Source organism: Mobula birostris, unplaced genomic scaffold (assembly GCF_030028105.1).
Source record: "Mobula birostris isolate sMobBir1 unplaced genomic scaffold, sMobBir1.hap1 scaffold_458, whole genome shotgun sequence".
NCBI lineage: Eukaryota > Metazoa > Chordata > Chondrichthyes > Myliobatiformes > Myliobatidae > Mobula > Mobula birostris.
Genome location: NW_027277693.1, coordinates 181,104 through 201,225, shown reverse-complemented (window position 1 = coordinate 201,225; position 20,122 = coordinate 181,104). Strand labels below are relative to the sequence as shown.

The following is a 20,122-nucleotide window of genomic DNA, read 5'->3' as shown; positions in this document are numbered from 1 at the left end:
TCCTCCATCATTTTGTACATAACACATTGTGTTTAATTTGGGGACAAGTTCATCTCTTGATGATTATAAAAATATAAAAAATGCACTTGAGATAAATCTGGAGGGCAAAGTGAGGGTATGAGATGGATCAGACAGATAAGATTGAGAAAAATTCTAGGAGGTTCTGTAGCTCAGTAAATATTAAAGGGATGGTTAGTAAGAGTTCCTCTTGGGGATCAGCAGGCTCTCTATAACTTGAGGGGGCAGATAGGTTGAAATTATAAGAAATATTCTCCTCAATGATTGCTGAACTGATTTACTGAAAATCACAATTGCTCAAAGGATGAGGGAAGCATGTTAAGACGGATTGGGGTCATACATATTTCCAGGGAGCAGGTATTTGCAGACTTACAGTGATTCCTTGTGGATAAATCACCAGGGCCTTACTACGTGCTTCCTGGAACTCCGTGGGGGTCTGGAGAGGAAACAGCGAATGCCCTTACGGAAATATTTACTTCCTTGTTTGTTACTGGGAAATGATGCCAGTGAAGAATGGAATGAGGTCAATGTTGTTCCATAGATTAAGAACCATAGAAGGGATAAGCCAAGAAATGACAGACCAGTGAACCTGACGTCAATTGTGGGGATGTTAGTGGTGGGCAATAGGAAGGATAGGATGTTCTAGTTTTTGGGTAGATAGAGACTGATTAGGGGGAGTTTGCATTGTGTTGTGAGTGGAAAATTGTGCAGTTGAACCTCTTTAGAGCTGTTTGTGGAATGACCAAAATTGTAGATGAGATTCAGGCTGAGAATGTTGTCCATTTAGCAGAACCTACAATAAGACCTCGCATGGTAGGCTGGTCCAGTAGGAAGCGTTGCATGAAATGCTGGACAGACAGATTGGTGGATACAAAAGTATGAGAGATATACAAGCTTTGGTCAAGAAGAAAATGGAAGGACATAGTTCAATTATGTCATGTGTCAGGTAATGCTTTAATGCCAAATGACTAAGAAAACAATCAGGAGTGAAATCATGAGGGCAAAGAGAGAGGGTGTGAGATGGATCTGACAGAAAAGATGAAGGGAAATCCCAAGAGATTTTGCAGCCATATCATGAGTAAAAGGGTGGTTACTAAGTGAGTAGATCCCTTCAGACATTAGCAGGGCTACCCGTGTCTTAATCTGCACGACATGGGTGAGATTCTTAACGAATATTTCCCCTTTTAAAATGAGGAGATAATCTTGATTACTCAAGGGAATTAGGTAGAGATGTTTTCGAGACTGGTCATATTTCCAGAAAGGTTGATATTTGCAACCTTACCGTGTATTGGTGGATAAATACCCAGAGCCAGTGTGAGTGCTTCCTTGAAATTTGTGAGTGGCTCGAGGAGAAATTGTGGAGTCTGTTGCTGAGATTATTGTCTCATCATTTGCCACCAGAAAAGTTGCAGAAGACTGGAAGGAAGCTCATGTTTGGTAGTTTGAGAAGAGCAGGAAGGTCATGCCCGGGAACGACACACCAGTCAGTGTGAAATCAGTAGTGGGGAAGTTACCTACGGGAGTTCTGAGGGTCGGGGTGTACCAGCATTTGAGTGGACGGAGTCAGATTAAATAGAGTCAGCACGGCTTTGTGCATGAAAGGCTCTGCTTATTGAACAGTATTCAATCTATTTGAAGATGTGACTGAAAAGGCAGATGTGGGCAGAGCAGTGGTTGTTGTCTATTTGTAGTTCAGTGAGGCCTTCGACAAGGTCTTCCAAGGTAGGGTAAACTGGATGGTTAGGAATCTAGACAAGATTGGTGGATTCACAATTGGTTTGGAGGACGAAAGCAGAGGGAGGTGGTTGAAGGTTGTGTTTCGGAATGGAGGCTGCTGATGAGCTGTGTTCTGCAGGGATCAGTGTTGGGTTTCTTTCATTACTATTTTGAGAAATGATTCGAATGCCAGTGCACAAGGCTTGATCAGTGTATCTGTGGTTGACACAGAATTAAATGGTACTAATTATAGTGAAGAAGGGTGTTGTGGAATTCGGAATGGAGGAGTAAATAAAATCATAGCGGCAAGATAGGGTGCATGTCCCTCGCAGGTCAGAGGAGTCCACAATTAGAGTCCCTGGGTTAAGGATGAAGGGGAGAGAGTTAAAAGGGACAGTGGAGAGTCTGTGAAATTATTGTGGTTATTATTCTAATATGGATTTATAGAGTATGCCAGCAAGGAAATGAATCTCAGGGTTTTATATGGTGATAGATATGTGCTGTGATAATAACTGTACTTTGGTCTTTGGTCTTTTCCACAGGGGAAGTGGTTGAGGCAGGTACAAGAGTATCCTTTCAGAAGCACTGGGATAGGTACATGGAGGGGGTGGGACGTGGAGAGATACAGTTGTAATGCAGACAATTTGGACAATCAGAGGGGGAATTCTTTGACCCATCGGCTGGTGAGTATATAGATCGAGCTGCCCAAGAAAGTGGGTGCAGCAGGTGCAATGGTATCATTGAAGGGGCATCTGGATAGATGCATGAAAAGGCAGGATTAGAGCGGATAAAGTTGACTGCAGGAATCTGGGATTATCCAGCTGGGCATATTGGTCATGACAGACTCACTGGGCAAGTAACCTCGTTGTTGGTGTATTCAACGATGGGCTGAATAGCCTCATTCTGTACATCCCTCGGTCTCCAATTACATGTCCTAGGGCAGATGTGTCTGGGGTGGGTGTGATGGGAAGCTGTCAGAACTGTATCCCAGTCAGTCAGTGACACACCGGGATGGGGGTGTGGGAGGGAGGGAGGGTCAGAACTGAAAATCCCCATCGGTTCTAATGTAACATCAACACCAAATCCCAGGTTACAGGTTTCTGATTGATATGTGTGTTGTGCACTAGGGTCGAGCGAGGATCCGGAGGGCACTGAGACTTCCTCTTTCTTTCTTTATTAATCTTTTTATTAATTTACAAGGAGCATAAATACAAACGAGGAGAATTATCTCAAATATATATATCAACAGCAATACAAACCAAGATTGAGATAGACATCATCAAAATCATACATAGTGTTAAGCTAGTATATAATATATAATAAAAAAGAAAACAGCAATTCTCCTCTTATCAGTTCATAAATAGGAATTTTAAATGAAGGGAAAAGACCCCCACTACACTATACAAAAATAAAGAAACAAAAAAGAAGGGACTGGGCAGTCCATTCTGAGGATATGACCAAAAAAAAAGATTTTCTGATCAAATCTGAAACTGCAAAAAAAAAAATTGGAAGAGTAATAAATCAAATTAAATGAAAATATTGAATAAAATGTTGCCAGATTTGCTCAAATTTAAAGGATCTATCAAATGTCCGACTTCTTATTTTCTCTAAACTTAAACAGCACATAATGGAGGAAAGCCAATGAAAGACTGTAAGTTGATTACAATCCTTGCAATTCAGTAAAATGGCTCTCCTAGCCAGTAAAGTCGAAAAGGATATTATACGTTGAGCGGAAACAGGAATGTTTCCTGCTTCCTTTGGGACAATCCCAAAAACTGCCGTAAGAAAATTAGGTTGTAGATCCAGATCCAAGACTTTTGATAGCATTTTAAAAGCATCTCTCCAAAAGTTATCTAGCTTTATACAAGACCAATACATAAGAGTTAAAGTGGCCACCTCAATATTACATCTGTCACAAATAGGATTGATATTTGAAAAAAATACGCACTTGTTTATCCTTTGACATATGGGCCCGGTGCACTACCTTGAACTGTATCAAGGAATGACGGGCACAAATAGATGAGTTATTAACCAAACGAAAAATTTTACTCCATTGATTATCTGGAAATGACTCCTGAATTTCCGATTCTCAAGCACGTTTAATTTTATCATTAGGTATCATTCGTGAGTTCAATAACCATTTATAGATTATAGCTATCAACCCTTTTTGAAATGGTTTAAACTGAAAGAGAGCATCTGTCATATTAGATTGATAAGCAGAAGGGTAATATGGCAACAAACCACGTAAAAAATTCGTAATTTGTAAATATCTAAAAAAGTGTACATTAGATAAATCATATTTATCCACTAACTGAGAAAAAGACATTAAACAGTCCCCTAAAAACAAATCTGAAGAAGTTATAATTCCCTTGGTTTTCCAAATTAAAAAGGCCTTATCCAAAATTGATGGTTTAAAAAAATAATTGAGATGGATATTACTAGAAAGAACAAAATTATTCAACTCAAAAGATCGACGAAACTGAAACCAAATTCTTAATGTCTGTTTAATAATGGGATTAAAATCTTGTCTACTAATCTTCGAAAACAAAAGGGAAGAGGAATTCCCAGTAAATAGGCCAAAGAGAAACCTTTCACCGATTTTTCCTCCAAATCCAACCATGAAGAACATTCATATATATCTGAATAGTGAATCCAAAAAGTAATATATCGAATATTAATTGCCCAATAGTACATTCTAAAATTTGCCAAAGCCATACCACCATCCTTTTTTTAGTTTCTGCAATAAGGGTTTACTCAATCTAGGATTTTTATTGTTCCAAATATAAGATAAGATTATAGAATCTATTCTGTCAAAGAACTTTTTAGGAACAAATGAAGGAACTGCCTGAAATATATATGGTAAAACTATTATTTTAATAGCATTAATTCGACCTGTTAATGATAATGTCATAGGTGACCATTTAGAAGGCATTTGTTTGGTGTAATCAATTAATGTAAAAAAAAGTTATATTTATAGAGATCCTTAAAATTTTTAGTAACTTTAATACCAGGATAGGTAAAGTAATTTTTAGCGATACTGAAAGGTACTTGATGATATGGATCCAAGTAATTATTAATTGGAAATACAAGCAACACACATCAAAGTTGCTGGTGAACACAGCAGGCCAGGCAGCATCTCTAGGAAGAGGTACAGTCGACGTTTCAGGCCGAGGCCCTTCGTCAGGATTGAGACGCTGCCTGGCCTGCTGCGTTCACCAGCAACTAGGTGTGTTGCTTGAATTTCCAGCATCTGCAGAATTCCTCGTGTTTGCATTAATAGGAAGTAACTCAGTTTTCTGTAAATTTAAATTATACCCAGAAAAACTACTGAATTCAGAAAATGTAGATAACATAGAAGGAATAGATTTCCTAGGAGCTGAAATATAAACTACAGGTCATCTGTATATAACGAAACCTTGTGTATTTTGTCCCCTCTCTTAATACCCTGAACAGTATTAGAATCTCTAAGAGCAATAGCAAGGGGTTCTGAGGCCAAGTTAAATAATAAAGGGCTAAGAGGACATCCCTGCCGAGTACCCCTATATAATCTAAAATGGGGAGATTTTTGATTTTTGATTATTAGTTATAACCACAGCCATAGGAGCATGATAGATCAATTTAATCCAGGAAATAAATCCCGGGCCAAGATTAAATCTTTCCAAGACCTCAAATAAGTAAAACCACTCCACCCTATCAAAGGCTTTCTCTGCATCAAGAGAAACAACACATTCAGATTCTTTAGATGGAGAAGAATGAATAATATTTAGTAATCTTCGAATGTTAAAATGTGATTATCTATTTTTAATAAATCTAGTTTGGTCACTGGAAATAACAGTAGGTAAAGTACTCTCAAGTCTATCAGCGAAGATCTTAGAAAGGATTTTAAAATCCACATTCAATAGAGAAATTGGTCTATAAGAAGTGCATTCAAATAAATCTTTATCTTTTTCAGGAATTAAAGAGATTGAAGCTTCATAAAAAGTTTTCGGGAGAGTCCCAGAGGATATAGAATCAGTGAATATTTGACATAAATGAAGTATAAGTGTATCAGTAAAAGTCTTATAAAATTCCACTGTATATCCATCTGGTCCCGGAGCCTTAACTGATCGGAAAGAGGATATAGCCCTTGCTATTTCCTCTTGTTTAATAGGTGCATCTAATGTATTCATATCTTGAATAGAAATGTTAGGTGTATTCAATTTTTGCAAAGAACTATTCATGAAAGTAATATTGTCTGAAAGTTCAGATTTATAAAGATTCGAGTAGAAATCCATAAATATATTACTAATTTCATAAGGAGGTACCGTTTCAGTTCTATCAGGTCTTCGTATTTTCAGGATCTGTCTTTAACCATATTTGCTTTTAACTGACCAGATAATAATTTGCCTGACCTGTCTCCATATATATAAAATTGGCTTTTGGATTTAAGAAGTTGCTGTTCAATGGGAAAAGTCAAAAGAAAATCATGCTGTGCTTGGAGTTCCATCCTTTCCTTAAAGAGATCTTCACTGGGCATTTACTGAAGAAACTTTATCTATTTCTTTAATCCTATTAGTGATCAGCAAAAGTTCCACCTCAGTTTTCCTTCTTGAATCTACCGAATATGAAATTATCTGTCCCCTAAGAAAAGGTTTCATCGCATCCCAAATAACCAAATTTGACACTCCCTCAGTTGCATTTAATTCAAGAAGTAGAGAAATTTGCTCCTTAATAAAATTTATGAAAGTTGAATCTTGTAACAATGAAACATTAAATCTCCACTGAGGTATCCAAAGAGTATCAGAAAACTTCAAAGTTAGTTTCATAGGTGCATGATCACACTCAGCAACAGGGGCACCAATCGTGTGTCCAGCAAAAAATAATCAATTCTTGAATCTTTATGGTATACATGTGAAAAAAAGAGAAAAAATCGTTTTCTTTAGGATATTTAAATCTCCAAATATCCACCAAACCATATTCTAATAAAAAAGAATTAATACAAGTTGCAGCTTTATTAGGAAGTGACGGATTGGTGAACAATCTGTCAATCGACGTATTGAGACAGCAGTTAAAGTCACCGCCCATAATCCACTTATATTCATTTAAATTTGGCAATACAGAAAATAGGGTCCTAAAAAATTCAGGGCTATCTATATTAGGTGCATATACACACACCAAAGCCACATTTTGACCACATAACAGACCAGTGACAATTAAATATTTTCCAATTAAATCAGTAACAGTATTAAAATGAACAAAGGGGATTTTAGAATGAATAAAAATAGATACCCCTCTTATTTTATTTACTGATAAAGAATGAAATAAGGGTCCCTTCCAAAATTTAAAAAAACGATTTTCATCCTGCCTACAGATAATGAGTCTCCTGCGCTAGAATAATATCTGCATGAAGTGTTTTTAAATTCTTAAAAATCTTTCTGCGCTTAATAGGTTGGTTCATACCAGTTAAATTCCAAGATGTTATATTAATTTTATTGAGATCCATACTTAAAGTTTATTTTAAAAATTTTATAAAGTAATTTAATGCGCAGGTGCAGCCTATATTGGAACAAAGGTCGAAGCTTGACTCGATCAGAAAGACAAGCAAAATGATTGACAAAGAAAAACTCCTCAGGAATGCCCAGTGAAAAAAGAACTAATCTAATAGATCCACCCTCCTCCTCCGGAAACTCAGAAACCATCCAATAGGCGGACAGCATGCTATTCTAATAACCTTTAACCCCTGTCTCCAAATAGCCGCGCCTGCTTACAAAGTAAAAGGTCACCACCAGCAAAAAGGAATAACAAAGAATACATAAAGTAAACAGATTCCAAATATTTTCATATTATGTCTAACAAAAGTTAAGACCGAATTAACGACGGCCATCTTAAATCCATTTAAAATACGCAGCCATGTATTCAAAAAAAAGGATAAATCCAAGCAACTAATATACTACAAATAATATTAAAGACTTACAAATCAAAGAAAAGGTAAGTAAATATATATATGTTAAATTCAAAACTACATTAACTGTTAAAGCAAACAACAGCAGATCTAAGTGAGTCAACCAAGTTTGGTTCTGGGCATTCATAAAACGTGGAGCAGACTTTCATCGACGGTGTTACAAACAACTCCCAGCTAAGGATCAGCTTTTCAAATTGCTTACAAAGTGGACTGAAACTCTTTTATAAATTTCCAACTGTCTCCTGGAGAGTCAATCCATTTTATATGAGCATTGGGTGGAGTAATCATCAGACGAGCCAGATAACGCAGAGACAGGCGGCAGTTAATTTTAAAAAGTTACGCCATAACTTCCTAATATTTAATTCTTTCAGCATAAATCTCTGGAGTAAAATCTTCAACTATATGAATCATAACTTTGTTATAAATTAGCTTATCCCTTTTCCTTGCATTCCGAAGAATAGCTTATTTGGTTGTAAAATAATGGAAACACAGGATTACAGGACGTGGTTTCGTTTCAGCTGAAGGCTTAGGAGGTCGAATTCGGTGGACTCTGTCCAATACTGGACAGGCTTCGAGAATGTCACTAAAGAATGAATATAACATGTTCGAAAAAAACTTCAATGACTCACCGGTTTCCGTATTTTCAGGCAAACCCAGTTTTGTAAATTCATCCTGCGATTTCTGCTTTCCAGATCAATCGTTTTCGTCTTAATCCTTAATAGCTCCGAAGTAGTCTCATTAATTTTCTTTTCCATAAAAGACATCTTCAAATCCTGCTCTTTAATAGTTTGATTCATTAACTCCAGTTCCCTTTCAATTCTATGAGTGCTCTGCTTAAACGTCTGATATCGATCTTCCAGATTCTTCAAAGATTCCTGAACAGCAAGAATGGTATTTTCAAGCATTTCATTAGCATTTGTCAATTTATCGATTTTGGTATCCACCGCACCGATCTTCACTATTAAAGAGAGCATTCTTTCTGAAGTAGAAAGTTCCTCTGATTTCTTTGTATGTTGAGGTTCGGGCAGAGTTTTGCCATTTCTTAATTCAGTTCCAGATCGAATATCAGCCACTGTAATTAAATCATAAATTCTTCAGCAAATATAATAAATTTTCAAACTTAAAACGAATCTAGCAGTGGAAAGTAAGTTGTGAAGATGGAGCTATGACAAAAAAGTCTTACTCCATACGCCGCCAAGAAGAGACTCCAAGACTCCTTCATTGTACAATGAGCAACCAGATCATTTGACATCTTCAACCTGCACGCAAGAGAAGAGCGAAAAGAGCTCGGAGAAGAAGTTCCAGTCAAGAGGAGAGGCAAGCATACATTGTGTTCACAAACAGGAGTCCCAAAGAAGGGTCTCAGTCCGAAGCATTGGCGGTACTCTTTTCTATTGATGCTGCCCGGCCTGCTGAGTTCCTCCATCATTTTGCACATAATACATTGTGTTTAATTTGGGGACAAGTCAACTTCATGATGATTATAAAGTATCAAGAATGCACGAGGTAAATCTGGAGGGCAAATTGAGGGTATGAGATGGATCTGACAGATAAGATTAAGAAATATTCTAGGAGGTTCTATAGCTCAGTAAAGATTAAAAGGATGGTTAGTCAGGGAGAAGTTCATGTTGGGGATCAGCAGGCTGTCTATAACTTGAGGGGGCAGATAGGTTGAAATTATAAAAAATATTTCTTCTCAATGATTGTTGAACCTATTTACTGAAAATCACAATTGCTCAAAGGATGAGGGAAGCATGTTAAGATGGATTGGGGGACATACATATTCCTAGGGAGAAGCTATTTGCAGACTTACAGTGCATTTTAGTGGATAAATCACCAGGGCCTTACTAAGTGATTCCTGGGACTCCATGGGAGGCTAGAGAGGAAACAGCGGAGGCCCTTACAGAGATATTTCCTTCCTTGTTTGTTACTGGGGAACGATGCCACTGAAGAATGCAATGAGATCAATGTTGTTCCATAGATTAAGAACGATGGAAGGGATAAGCCAAGGAATGACAGACCGGTGAACCTGACGTCAATTGTGGGGAAGTTAGTGCTGGGCAATTCGATGGATAGGATGTCCCAGTATTTGGGTAGACAGAGACTGATTAGGAGGAGTTTGCATGATGTTGTGAGTGGAACGTTGTGCAGTTGAACCTCTTTAGAGCTGTCTGTAGAATGACCAAAATGGTAGATGAGGTTCGGGCAGAGAATGTTGTCCATTTAGCAGAACCTACAATAAGACCTCGCATGGTCTGTTGGTCTAGTAGGAAGCATTGCATGAAATCATGGAGAGTCAGTTCGGTGGATACAAAAATATGAGAGATATAAAAACTTTGATCAAGAAAAATATGAAAGGATATAGTTCAATTAGGTCATGCACCTAATTTGGGTAATCCTTTAATCCCAAATGAATAAGAAAACAATCGAGTGAAATCATGATGGCAAAGAGAGAGGGTGTGAGAAGGCTCTGGCAGGAAAGGTAAAGGAAAATCCCAAGAGATTTTGCAGCCACATCATGAGTAAAAGGGTGGTTACCAAGTGAGTAGATCCCTTCAGACATTAGCAGGGCTACCTGTGTCTTAACCTGCACGACATGGGTGAGATTCTTAACGAATATTTCTCCTTTTTCACTGAGGAGATAATCATGATTACTCAAGGGAATTAGGTAGAGAAGTTTTGGAGACTGGTCATATTTCCAGAAAGGTTGATATTTGCAACCTTACCGTGTATTGGTGGATGAATCCCCAGGGCCAGAGTGAGTGCTTCCTTGAAATTTGTGGGTGGTGAGAGGAGAAATTGTGGAGTCTGTTGCTGAGATTATTGTCTCATCATTTGCCACCAGAAAAGTTGCAGAAGACTGGAAGGAAGCTCATGTTTGGTTGTTTGAGAAGAGCAGGAAGTTCATGCCAGGGAATGACACACTAGTCAGTGCGAAATCAGTAGTGGGGAAGTTACCTACGGGAGTTCTGAAGGACAGGGTGTACCAGCATTTGAGTGGACGGAGTCAGATTAAATAGAGTCAGCACGGTTTTGTGCATGAAAGGCTCTGCTTAGTGAACAGTATTCAATCTATTTGAAGAGATGACTGAAAATGCAGATGAGGGCAGAGCAGTGGTTGTTGTCTATTTGTAGTTCAGTGAGGCCTTCGGCAAGATCTTACCGGGTAGGGTAATCTGGATGGTTAGGAATCTAGACAAGATTGGTGGATTCAAAATTGGTTTGGAGGACGAAAGCAGAGGGAGGTGGTTGAAGGTTGTGTTTCGGAATGGAGGCTGCTGATGAGCTGTGTTCTGCAGGGATCAGTGTTGGGTTTCTTTCATTACTATTTTGAGAAATGATTCGAGTGCCAGTGCACAAGGCTTGATCAGTAAATCTGTGGATGACGCAAAATTAGAGGGTGCTGCTGATAGTGAGGAAGGGTGTTGTGGAAGACAGAATAGAGAAGTAAATAAAATTATTGGGGCAAGATAAGGTTCATGGTAACAGCATTTTCCCCAGGTCAGAGGATCCACAGTTAGAGTCCCTGGGTTAAGGGTGAGGGGGAGAGAGTTAAAAGGGGCCTAAGGGATAACTTTCTCACCCAGACAGTGGAGAGTATGTGAAACTATTATGGTTACTATTCCAATATGGATTTATTGAGTATGTCAGCAAGGAAATGAATCTCAGGGGTGTATATGGTGATATATATGTACTTTGATAATAACTATGCTTTGGTCTTTGGTCTTTTTCACAGGGGAAGTGGTTGAGGCAGGTACAAGAGTATCCGTTCAGAAGCACTGGGATAGGTACATGGAGGGAGTGGGACTTGGAGAGATACAGTTGTAATGCAGACAATGTGGACAATCTGGATGGGCACCATGGCCAGTGAGGAGTGGTTGGGCCAAAGGGCCTGTATCCTGCTGTATTGTCCAATGTCTCAATGGGCTGAAGGGCCTCCACAGGGCACATCCTGCCATCTCCCAGTGACAGGTCCCTGTAGGTTGGATGTGGCTCTGTATCAGTGGACCCGATGCTTCCACGGATGGTATTCTGTGCATTGTGAGAGTCAGGGTGCTTACTATCTCACCCACGTCAATACCTCACCCTGTCGGTGTGTCTGTTTTCCCTTCCTCTCTGTTCCCTACGCATCCCACTCTCTGAGCCCAAATGGACCCTACAGCACTTCCATTCTCTGTGACCCTCAGCAACACCTACAACACTCCAGTATCTGTGACCCCTCCCCATCTCTCTGACCCACTCTGGAACCTACACTCCATGTCATCTCTGCGGTCTCCACTGTCTGCAACACTCCTCCCCGCCTCTGTAAACTACCCCACTTAACCTGCTGCTTTCACATCCCTTGAGAACTCCCATTTGCTGACAGATTGACAGTGAAACAGAGCCCATTCCCATGCTGATGGGTGCCCGTCACTGAGCTTGGAGGAACATTAAATCTATCCCCTTCCCTTTTGTTACTAGGAATCACCTTGAGTGAAATGTGCTGGTGTGAGGCAGACTGAGTGAGCACAGGTTCTGTGTTTTACAGTGCAATGTTACGGTCGAGGATCCGTCCATGAAGAGATTGTGAAGAAGCTGAATATCAACCAGTGTGAAAGGCCAAGGATTCCCTGTGTCCTGTTTGTCTACAATGTGTCTCATGAAATTGAGGATTTTCGAAATGCCCTGCAGTGGGTCACAGGTAGATACTCTCGTCCTGTCCACAGGTGAAGTCATGAAGTTAATTCGCTTCCGTGGTATCCCCTTCCCTTGGAGATTTCTGCTGACTACTGGCTCTTCTGTTCCTCTGAGATACAATAATTATGACTGTGTGTCATCTTAGGATTTGGTTCGCAGTAGGACAGTGGCACTGCATTGATGTAGCACCTTCCTTATCTTTGTCATGTCCTGTGCTGCCCTGCCACCAAATCTCACAGTAGTTATCATTGTGATGGGGATGTATAATGGTGCAGAGCAAGCTCCCACAAACAGCTGTGAGGTAATGGACTGTGGATCCTGGTGTAACATTCTCCAGGACATGGGTCGGTTCCCATCCCCTGTGTGTAATGGTGTTTGGAACTTTCTGTGCTCGAGTGGGGAGATCATTCCTGGGATGAAAGTCCCAGTGGAAAAATGATGCTACTGTCAGTGCTGTAGCTTGTGTGGGGAGGTGAGTGCCAGTAGTGGGATGGGAGGGCTGTCTTGTACATAGTCAGCATCAACTGAACACACACGGGGGCAGGAAGGTGGGCACAGCCCCAGGTGGAAAGTGCTGAGCTCAGGGCTGATGTACCCAGTGGGTGGGACACACACCCATCCCACAGCAGCACCCAGACACTCTGTTACTCTGTGTTGCAGGAGGCGGAAGAGCGCGGAAGGAAGACACTTGTGCTGTGATTCTGTTGCAGAAATCCCAAGATGTGGGAGAGGAGAAGTTAAGGACCTGTCCAGGGTTATTCCATGAGGGAACAGCAGTTCATCGAGTACTTTGGAGAGAAACCAGCGATATTCTCAAAAGGAAGAAAGTTCAGTGCCATTGTCCAAATACCATTCGGGCCATCAGACAGAGTCTCAGTGACAGAACCAGATCGAGAGAACATTCCTCTCCCGGTGGGTAAAACCTGTCTCTTCCTGTCACGCCTCACGCTTCACTGTAACCTTTCTATATAGACTGTGAGGGATATGATTGATGTGTGTCTTGTGTGAGAAAATGATGGAACTAACTGTAGTCAGTCAGACATTGTAGTCACTTAGGGTGAAGTGGAAAGGTCTAAATAGGACCTGAGGGGCAATTCTTTCACCGATAGAGTGGTGAGTATATAGACTGAGCTGCCCAAGAAAGTGGGTGCAGCAGGTACAATGGTATCATTGAAGGGGCACCTGGATAGATGCATGTAAAGGCAGGGTTAAGCGAATAATGTTGACTTCAGGAAGTTGGGTTTATCCAGCTGGGCATATCGGTCATCACAGAACTATTGGGCGAATAACCTCATTCTTGGTGTATTAAATAGTTGGCCGATTAGCCTCATTCTGTACTCCCTCAGTCTCCAATTCAATGCCCTAGGGCAGGTGTGTCTGGGGTGGGCGTTATGGGAAAGTGTCAGAACGGTATCCCAGTCAGTCAGTGACAGACTGGGATGGGAGGGAGGGAGGGAGGCTCAGAACAGAAAATCTCCGTGGGTTCTAAAGTACCCTGAGCACCAACTCCCAGGTTACCGGTTTCTGATTGATGTGTGTGTTGTGCACTAGGGTCGAGCGAGGATCCGCAGGGCAGTGAGACTCCCTCATTGTGCAGTGAGCAACTAGATCATTTGACATTTTCATCCTGCACACAAGAGAAGAGTGAAAAGAGCTCAGTGAATCTTCAGTGTAACGATGAGAAGCAAGGATTGGGGCACGAGTCGTGGCATATCAAAGGTGTAGATGTATTATGTTCCTCTTGTGTACAGAGACTGGATGGTTTAGGAACCCTGCCTGATGAGAGAGATTGAAGTTGCAGTCAAGAGGACAGGCAAACGCACAGTGTGTTCACAAACAGGAGTTCCGAAGAAGGGTTTCAGTCTGAAGCATCGGCTGTACTCTTTTCCATTGATGCTGTCTGGCCTGCTGAGTTCCTCCATCATTTTGTACATAATACGTTGTGTTTATGGCCAGCTGGTGGCGCAGTGAGATCAGCGCCGGACTCCGGAGCGAAGGTTCCCGAGTTCGAACCCAGTTGGGCCGCTCCTGGGCACGCTTTCCATCCGTGCCGGGTTGAGCGTCAAGCTAGCAACTCAGCCTCGTAAAACAAGAATAGCTTGCCACGTAAACACTGTATTAGCGGTGTCCCTATAACTCCACTGCTGAGTTAAGGGCTTTTCTACTTCTTTAATTTGGGAACAAGTTAACTGTCATGTTTCCTGTTGGTGGGTGATTGTACTGTAAACAGGAAGGGTTCTTTTTGTGAGTTAACATGTACTCCCTGGGTGGAGTCGCTGAATCTGGATGACAGCAAAGGCAGAATGAATGTAGTCTCACTGTAAAATTCTTTACTGGTTCCTGCTTCACTTGATCACCCTACCCAAGTTTGCACATTGAGCAGCCGCAAGCCAAGTGAAAGTGCAAGCAAGAAACAGACTTGGATCCCCACAGGCTAAAGCGCAGTCAGCACACCGGCACCGATCACTGGGTTTACACACCAAACATGGGAAGCAGTGAGTTTCTATATTCAGTCCATTACTGAGAGCACGCCACCCCTAATTCTCGAGATGAAAAAACAAATAAATTAATACTTTCACATTGCATTTCAGAGTTTTCAGAGGATGGCTGTTTTCACTCCCCAACCATGGACAAACGGTAGGTTCCCATAATCGGGGTGTTAATTTGTTAACCCGTTTCACCCAGACAGCTGATGCTCTGTCTCCCTGGCCTCTGGCAGGAATCTGGAGACTCTGAGGAACAATTTGTGTAACTACAAACCCCCTGAGGGCTGTGGAAACTCCTGTATAAACATCCTGCTCGTCGGCCTGGTGGGGGCTGGGAAATCATCCACCATCAACACCTTCCTCTCGGCTCTGGATCCAGAAGGGACAACCATAACCTGTGTCCCGACGGGGATGAATCCCCGGTCTCTCACAAAAGAGGTACACACACTGCTGTCACTTTAATATAAATACACAGGCATTCTATGTTGCTGTATTCACTGTGAATTCACCGCCCTTTCTCTGTCTCCCTCATGTCCACACCAGCGGGAGTGAAAGGTCACCCCACTCCAATCTATTGGCTGGAAAGCACTCGGGAGATCCCGAGGTTGGGAATGGTGCATTTAAACCCAACTCTCTGATATCAGTGTACATTTTGCTGGGGAATTAAGAAGGGAGGGAGGCAAAGGAAATTATAGGCCAAATAGCCCGAGGCCAGTAGCTGGAAAATGTGAGACTCCATCATCTAGGACAAGGTTTCACTACACCAGGAGGCACGTGACAAAACAGGCCAAAATCAGAATGATTTCCTCACGGGGAAATTTTACCTGAAAAATCTGTTGGAATTCTTTGAGGAAATAACAGGCAGGATAGACAAAGTAAAGACTGGATGTTTACTTGGATTTTCAGAAGGCCTTTGACAAGGGGCCACACATGAAACTGCTAAACAAGTTAATAGCCCAGGGTATTACACTAGAATTACTAGCATGGACAGAAGTTTGCTGTCTGGCAGGAGACAAAGAGTAGGAATAGATAGGGCTTTTCCTGGCTATCTGCTGGTGACTAGTGGTGTTACACAGGGATGCTTTTATTCACGTTCTATGTGAATGATTTAAGATGGAATTAATTGCTCTGTGGCCAGTTTTGTGGATGATATGAAGACAGGTGGAGGGGCAGGTAGTCTTGAGGAAGCAGGGAGCCCATGAGAGAACTGAGACAGTTTGGGAAAATGGGTGTATGGAGTGTCATTGGCAATTTTCCAGTCCTCCAGAACCCATCTAGAATCTAGTGTTTCTTCAAAGATGACTACTGATGCCTCCACAATCTCTTCAGGAACCCCTTTCAGAACCTGGGCTGCAGTTCATCAGGTTTCAGTGACTGATCTACATTCAAACCTTTCCACTTCCCATCACCTTATCCTTACTAACAGCAGCTACACTCACTCCTAGTCCCTGACTCTCTGGCATACAACTGGTGTCTTCCACAGTGAAGACTGACAGACTACTTATGGAGTTCATCTGCCAGTTCTGTGTTCCCCGTTACATCCTCTCCTGCATTATGTTCCAGTGGGCTGATACCCACTCTTGCCTCTATTTACCTTTTGGTATAATTTTTATATTCTTGTATAGCTTATCCTCAAATTTCATCTTTTCTCTGCTTCTGGACTTTTCAGCTGCCTTCTGCTGGTTTTTAAAATAAACCAAATCCTCCAACTTCCCACTACTTTTTGCTACATTATATGCCCTCTCTTTTGTTTTACTGCTGTCTTTGACATTCATTGTTAGAAATAGTTACCTCATTACGCCCCCACCCCCTTTAGAATGCTTCTCCCACTATGGGATGAATCTATCCTGCACCTTTTGAATTGCTCCCAGAAACTCCATCTATTGCTGTATTGCTGCCATCTCTGCTAGTGTCCCCTTTCAATCAACGTTGGCCAGCTCCTCTCTCATGCCTCTGTCATTCCCTTTACTCCACTGTAAAACTGAGACATCAATTTTTTCTTTTTCCCCCATTTACCTCAGGGTGAATACAATCATATTATGAATCCTGCATTCAAAAGGTTCCTTTATCTTAAACTCCCATATCAAACCCAGGTTATTTCACAACACCGAATCCAGAATGAGTTTTTCCTGAGTGGGCTTAACCTCAAATTCCTCTAATAGGTCAAGTTGTAGGCATTCTACAAATTCCCTCTCTTGAGACCACTCCCTGTTCCTTTCTCCGCAGATGTTGCCTGATATGCTGAGTATTCTCCACATTTCTGCTCTCTCACTCCAAGACTGTTATTAATTAGGATTTCTCGGTGAACTGGAATGTTACAGTTTGAAAGGGGAAGCCAGAGATTCAGGATAACATTGCTACAGTCAGAGTGTCTCTGGGTCTGTACACCAGGGATTCACCTGCCCTCTCAGGGGAATGTAAACAGTCCCAGGGCAGCAAGAGAAGCGGAGTTTCCTTGTGTCATGAGACATCATGTGACCGAGAGAAGATCAGGGAGTTCTCCCACAGACTGGGATGTCCTGTCACTGAGGGAAGAGCAAGGAGTTCTCCCTCAGATTGGAATGCCCCATTACTGAGGGAAAAGAAAGTTCTTCTGTGTCCCGATGCACATTTTTAGCCATCAGCCAATGACAAAAAACAGATCTCCAGTTGATCACTGTTCTATTGTTTATGGGATTTTGCTGTGTAAACACTGTCTGCTCCGTGTTCTACATTACACAGATTTCACTCTCCATGAAAGGTGCCATACAAATGTACATCTTCTTGAAAATTTACAGCTCAGGTCCTACAGAGCAGGGGGTTTAAAGTTCTGGGATTCATCTGGATGGAATGCTCTGGCAAACATTGATCGGACAAAGAGAGTGTTACAGATGATCCTGGAAGGAAGAGTTCCCAAAGGAACAAACGTGAGTTTCTTCTGTTACTTTATACTCCTGATTCCCACAACCCATTAAACACTGAGCAACCTCAAAGAGAGAAGGGAGAAATAACTCCCAAGAAAAATTTCTGATGAAATAGTCATGGTTCAGAAGTCTGGGTCCATATTCCGATTGGGATGAAGCTACAATGTGGATTGAGGGAGGGTGGCACTCTGTAAAAGAAATTATATGGAAACACCAAACAAACAGTAACACTTGTGAACACAGTGATAGTGATTAGTCCTGGAGTAACACACGGGGACACAGTGACAGAGATTAGTCCTGGAGTAACACACGGGGACATAGTGACAGAGATTAGTCCTGGAGTAACACACTGGGACACAGTGATAGTGATTAGTCCTGGAGTAACACATGGGGACATAGTGACAGAGATTAGTTCTGGAGTAACACACAGGGACACGGAGACAGATTAGTCCTGGAGTAACACATAGGGACAGAGTGACAGATATTATTCCTAGAGTAACACACAAGGCCAGAGTGACAGATATTATTCCTGGAGTAACAGAGTTTGGTTGGCGAGTTCCATATCTCTCTCCTTCGTGTCTCACCGCCAGCCGTTCCCACCTCACCTGCCCTCTACACATTGTTGGGACACGTTGAGCTCTTGTCCATGTGAGGGGGGACTGAGTGTTGTGCTGACATCCTCCACATGGTACAGGTCAGAAGACGGAGCAGTGATGGGGAAATGGATCAATCCCAGCAACACATGACCCCAGCATCCACTCCACTGCTAGTGAAGGTCACAGGGTCACCTGCCCCGATGATGGTCCGACCCCTGCTCCAACTCACCTGGAGCAGCTCCTCCTTGTCTCCCACCAGTTGCCTTCTGCTGGCATCCATTTTGGACACTGTGGGGTCAGTCTGCTGCTGTCATTTCCAGTGGGTTGTCAGAATGGTGGGAAGTTGATGGGGAGATGAGGGAAGTGTGAACTGACAGAGAGCTGGAATGAACTAGACTGGCTGAATGGCCAAAGGAAAATAAAATGAACAAAAGCTGCTGAACTCTCCATTTACCTTTCTATCTTCCACTAACCTGGATACAATACACATGATTGTCTCTCCCACAATACTGATGGAGACTAACCACTTGAGAGCCCATAAATAAATCAGCAGAACAAAGACATCATCCTCAACCACGAGGGATAACCACGATGACTGATGGAGACGGAACAACTCACCTTCCTCAGGATTAAATTTGCCATCAGCTTACACACTGTATCATCCTGCAGTGTGAAGGACCAAACTCTTTCTGAAACATCTGGAAACTTCATTATAATGCCCTGACATTTAGGTAAAAAATGTTGATACATTACACAGAGGAAGGGACTGAGTATTGAAGAGCTCAGAGCAAATTCTAAACAGCTCGTGGGGACAGGGTGGACCCACAATGAAAGGAACTGAAAAGTAACAGTGAACTGGACAGAGCAACATTCCCAGCTGGAGATTGACAGGGACAGAGAGATCCCATTGATCCCTGAAGCAAGAGTGATGTCAGAGCCCGTCTGGATCTCAGTAGATCAGTGACTGTGATCTCTGGGCTTTGTCTGATGGGACTGGTAACTCAGTGCTGAGTGATTGTGAACTGCACTGTTCTTGCTGCTTCCTCTGTAACCAGTTCTTCATTGTCTCACTTAATTACACAGTTTCAACCCTGACTCGGATGTTTCCAACTACCCTGTTATTCCGGAAAATGTAATTCACGGAGTTGCATTCATATTTAATATCAACACCATAGACTGCATCAGTGACGATAAAATGGAAGAGTTTCAGGAGTTACAGGCGATCGTGGCACAGAAATGTAAGTGCTTTCTTTTGGTCTGTGTAACTATTGTCACCTCAGCATTGCAGCTTCATATTGATATCTGGATCATCTCTCTTTTCCAGATATTCACAGGGTTGTGATTGGGACCAAGTTTGAATTATTAGGGATACCAGAGAAACACAATGCATGGATTTATGAATATGAGCCACTGCAGAGGAAGGTAATAATCTGTAGAATCGGAGAAGTGATATCAATATGGTATTTTTACAGTGTAACGGTCCCACTTTGTGAGTGTGCAGACACATCCACCATTTATTGTCCATCCTTGATCAGACTCGGACGGGTAACAGTGAACCATCATTTCCATGCCATTGTATTTATAACCACAGGAGAAACCTCAGTTCTAAGTAAATTATGATCAAAGATTATAAATGTCACCATATACAACCCTGAGATTCATTTTCCTGAGGGAATATTCAATAATCCACAGAATATTAACCATAACAGGATCAGTGGTTGACAGCACCAACCTGTGTGATCAACCAGTGTGTAAAAGACAACAAACTGCAAACACAAAAAGGAA

The 20,122-nt window shown here is 41.7% G+C and overlaps 1 protein-coding gene across 1 annotated transcript in view; it reads left to right on the top strand.

The window, feature by feature from the left end:
- Window positions 1–20,122, top strand: part of LOC140193228 (uncharacterized) — a 36,083-nt gene that overhangs the window by 6,958 nt on the left and 9,003 nt on the right. The window contains exons 5-11 of the mRNA XM_072250618.1: window positions 12,204–12,356; window positions 13,013–13,264; window positions 14,944–14,989; window positions 15,072–15,276; window positions 17,616–17,744; window positions 19,421–19,575; window positions 19,662–19,759. Of these exons, the coding sequence (XP_072106719.1) occupies window positions 12,204–12,356; window positions 13,013–13,264; window positions 14,944–14,989; window positions 15,072–15,276; window positions 17,616–17,744; window positions 19,421–19,432 (797 nt within the window). The 3' untranslated portion in view covers window positions 19,433–19,575; window positions 19,662–19,759. The remainder of the gene's footprint in view (window positions 1–12,203; window positions 12,357–13,012; window positions 13,265–14,943; window positions 14,990–15,071; window positions 15,277–17,615; window positions 17,745–19,420; window positions 19,576–19,661; window positions 19,760–20,122) is intronic.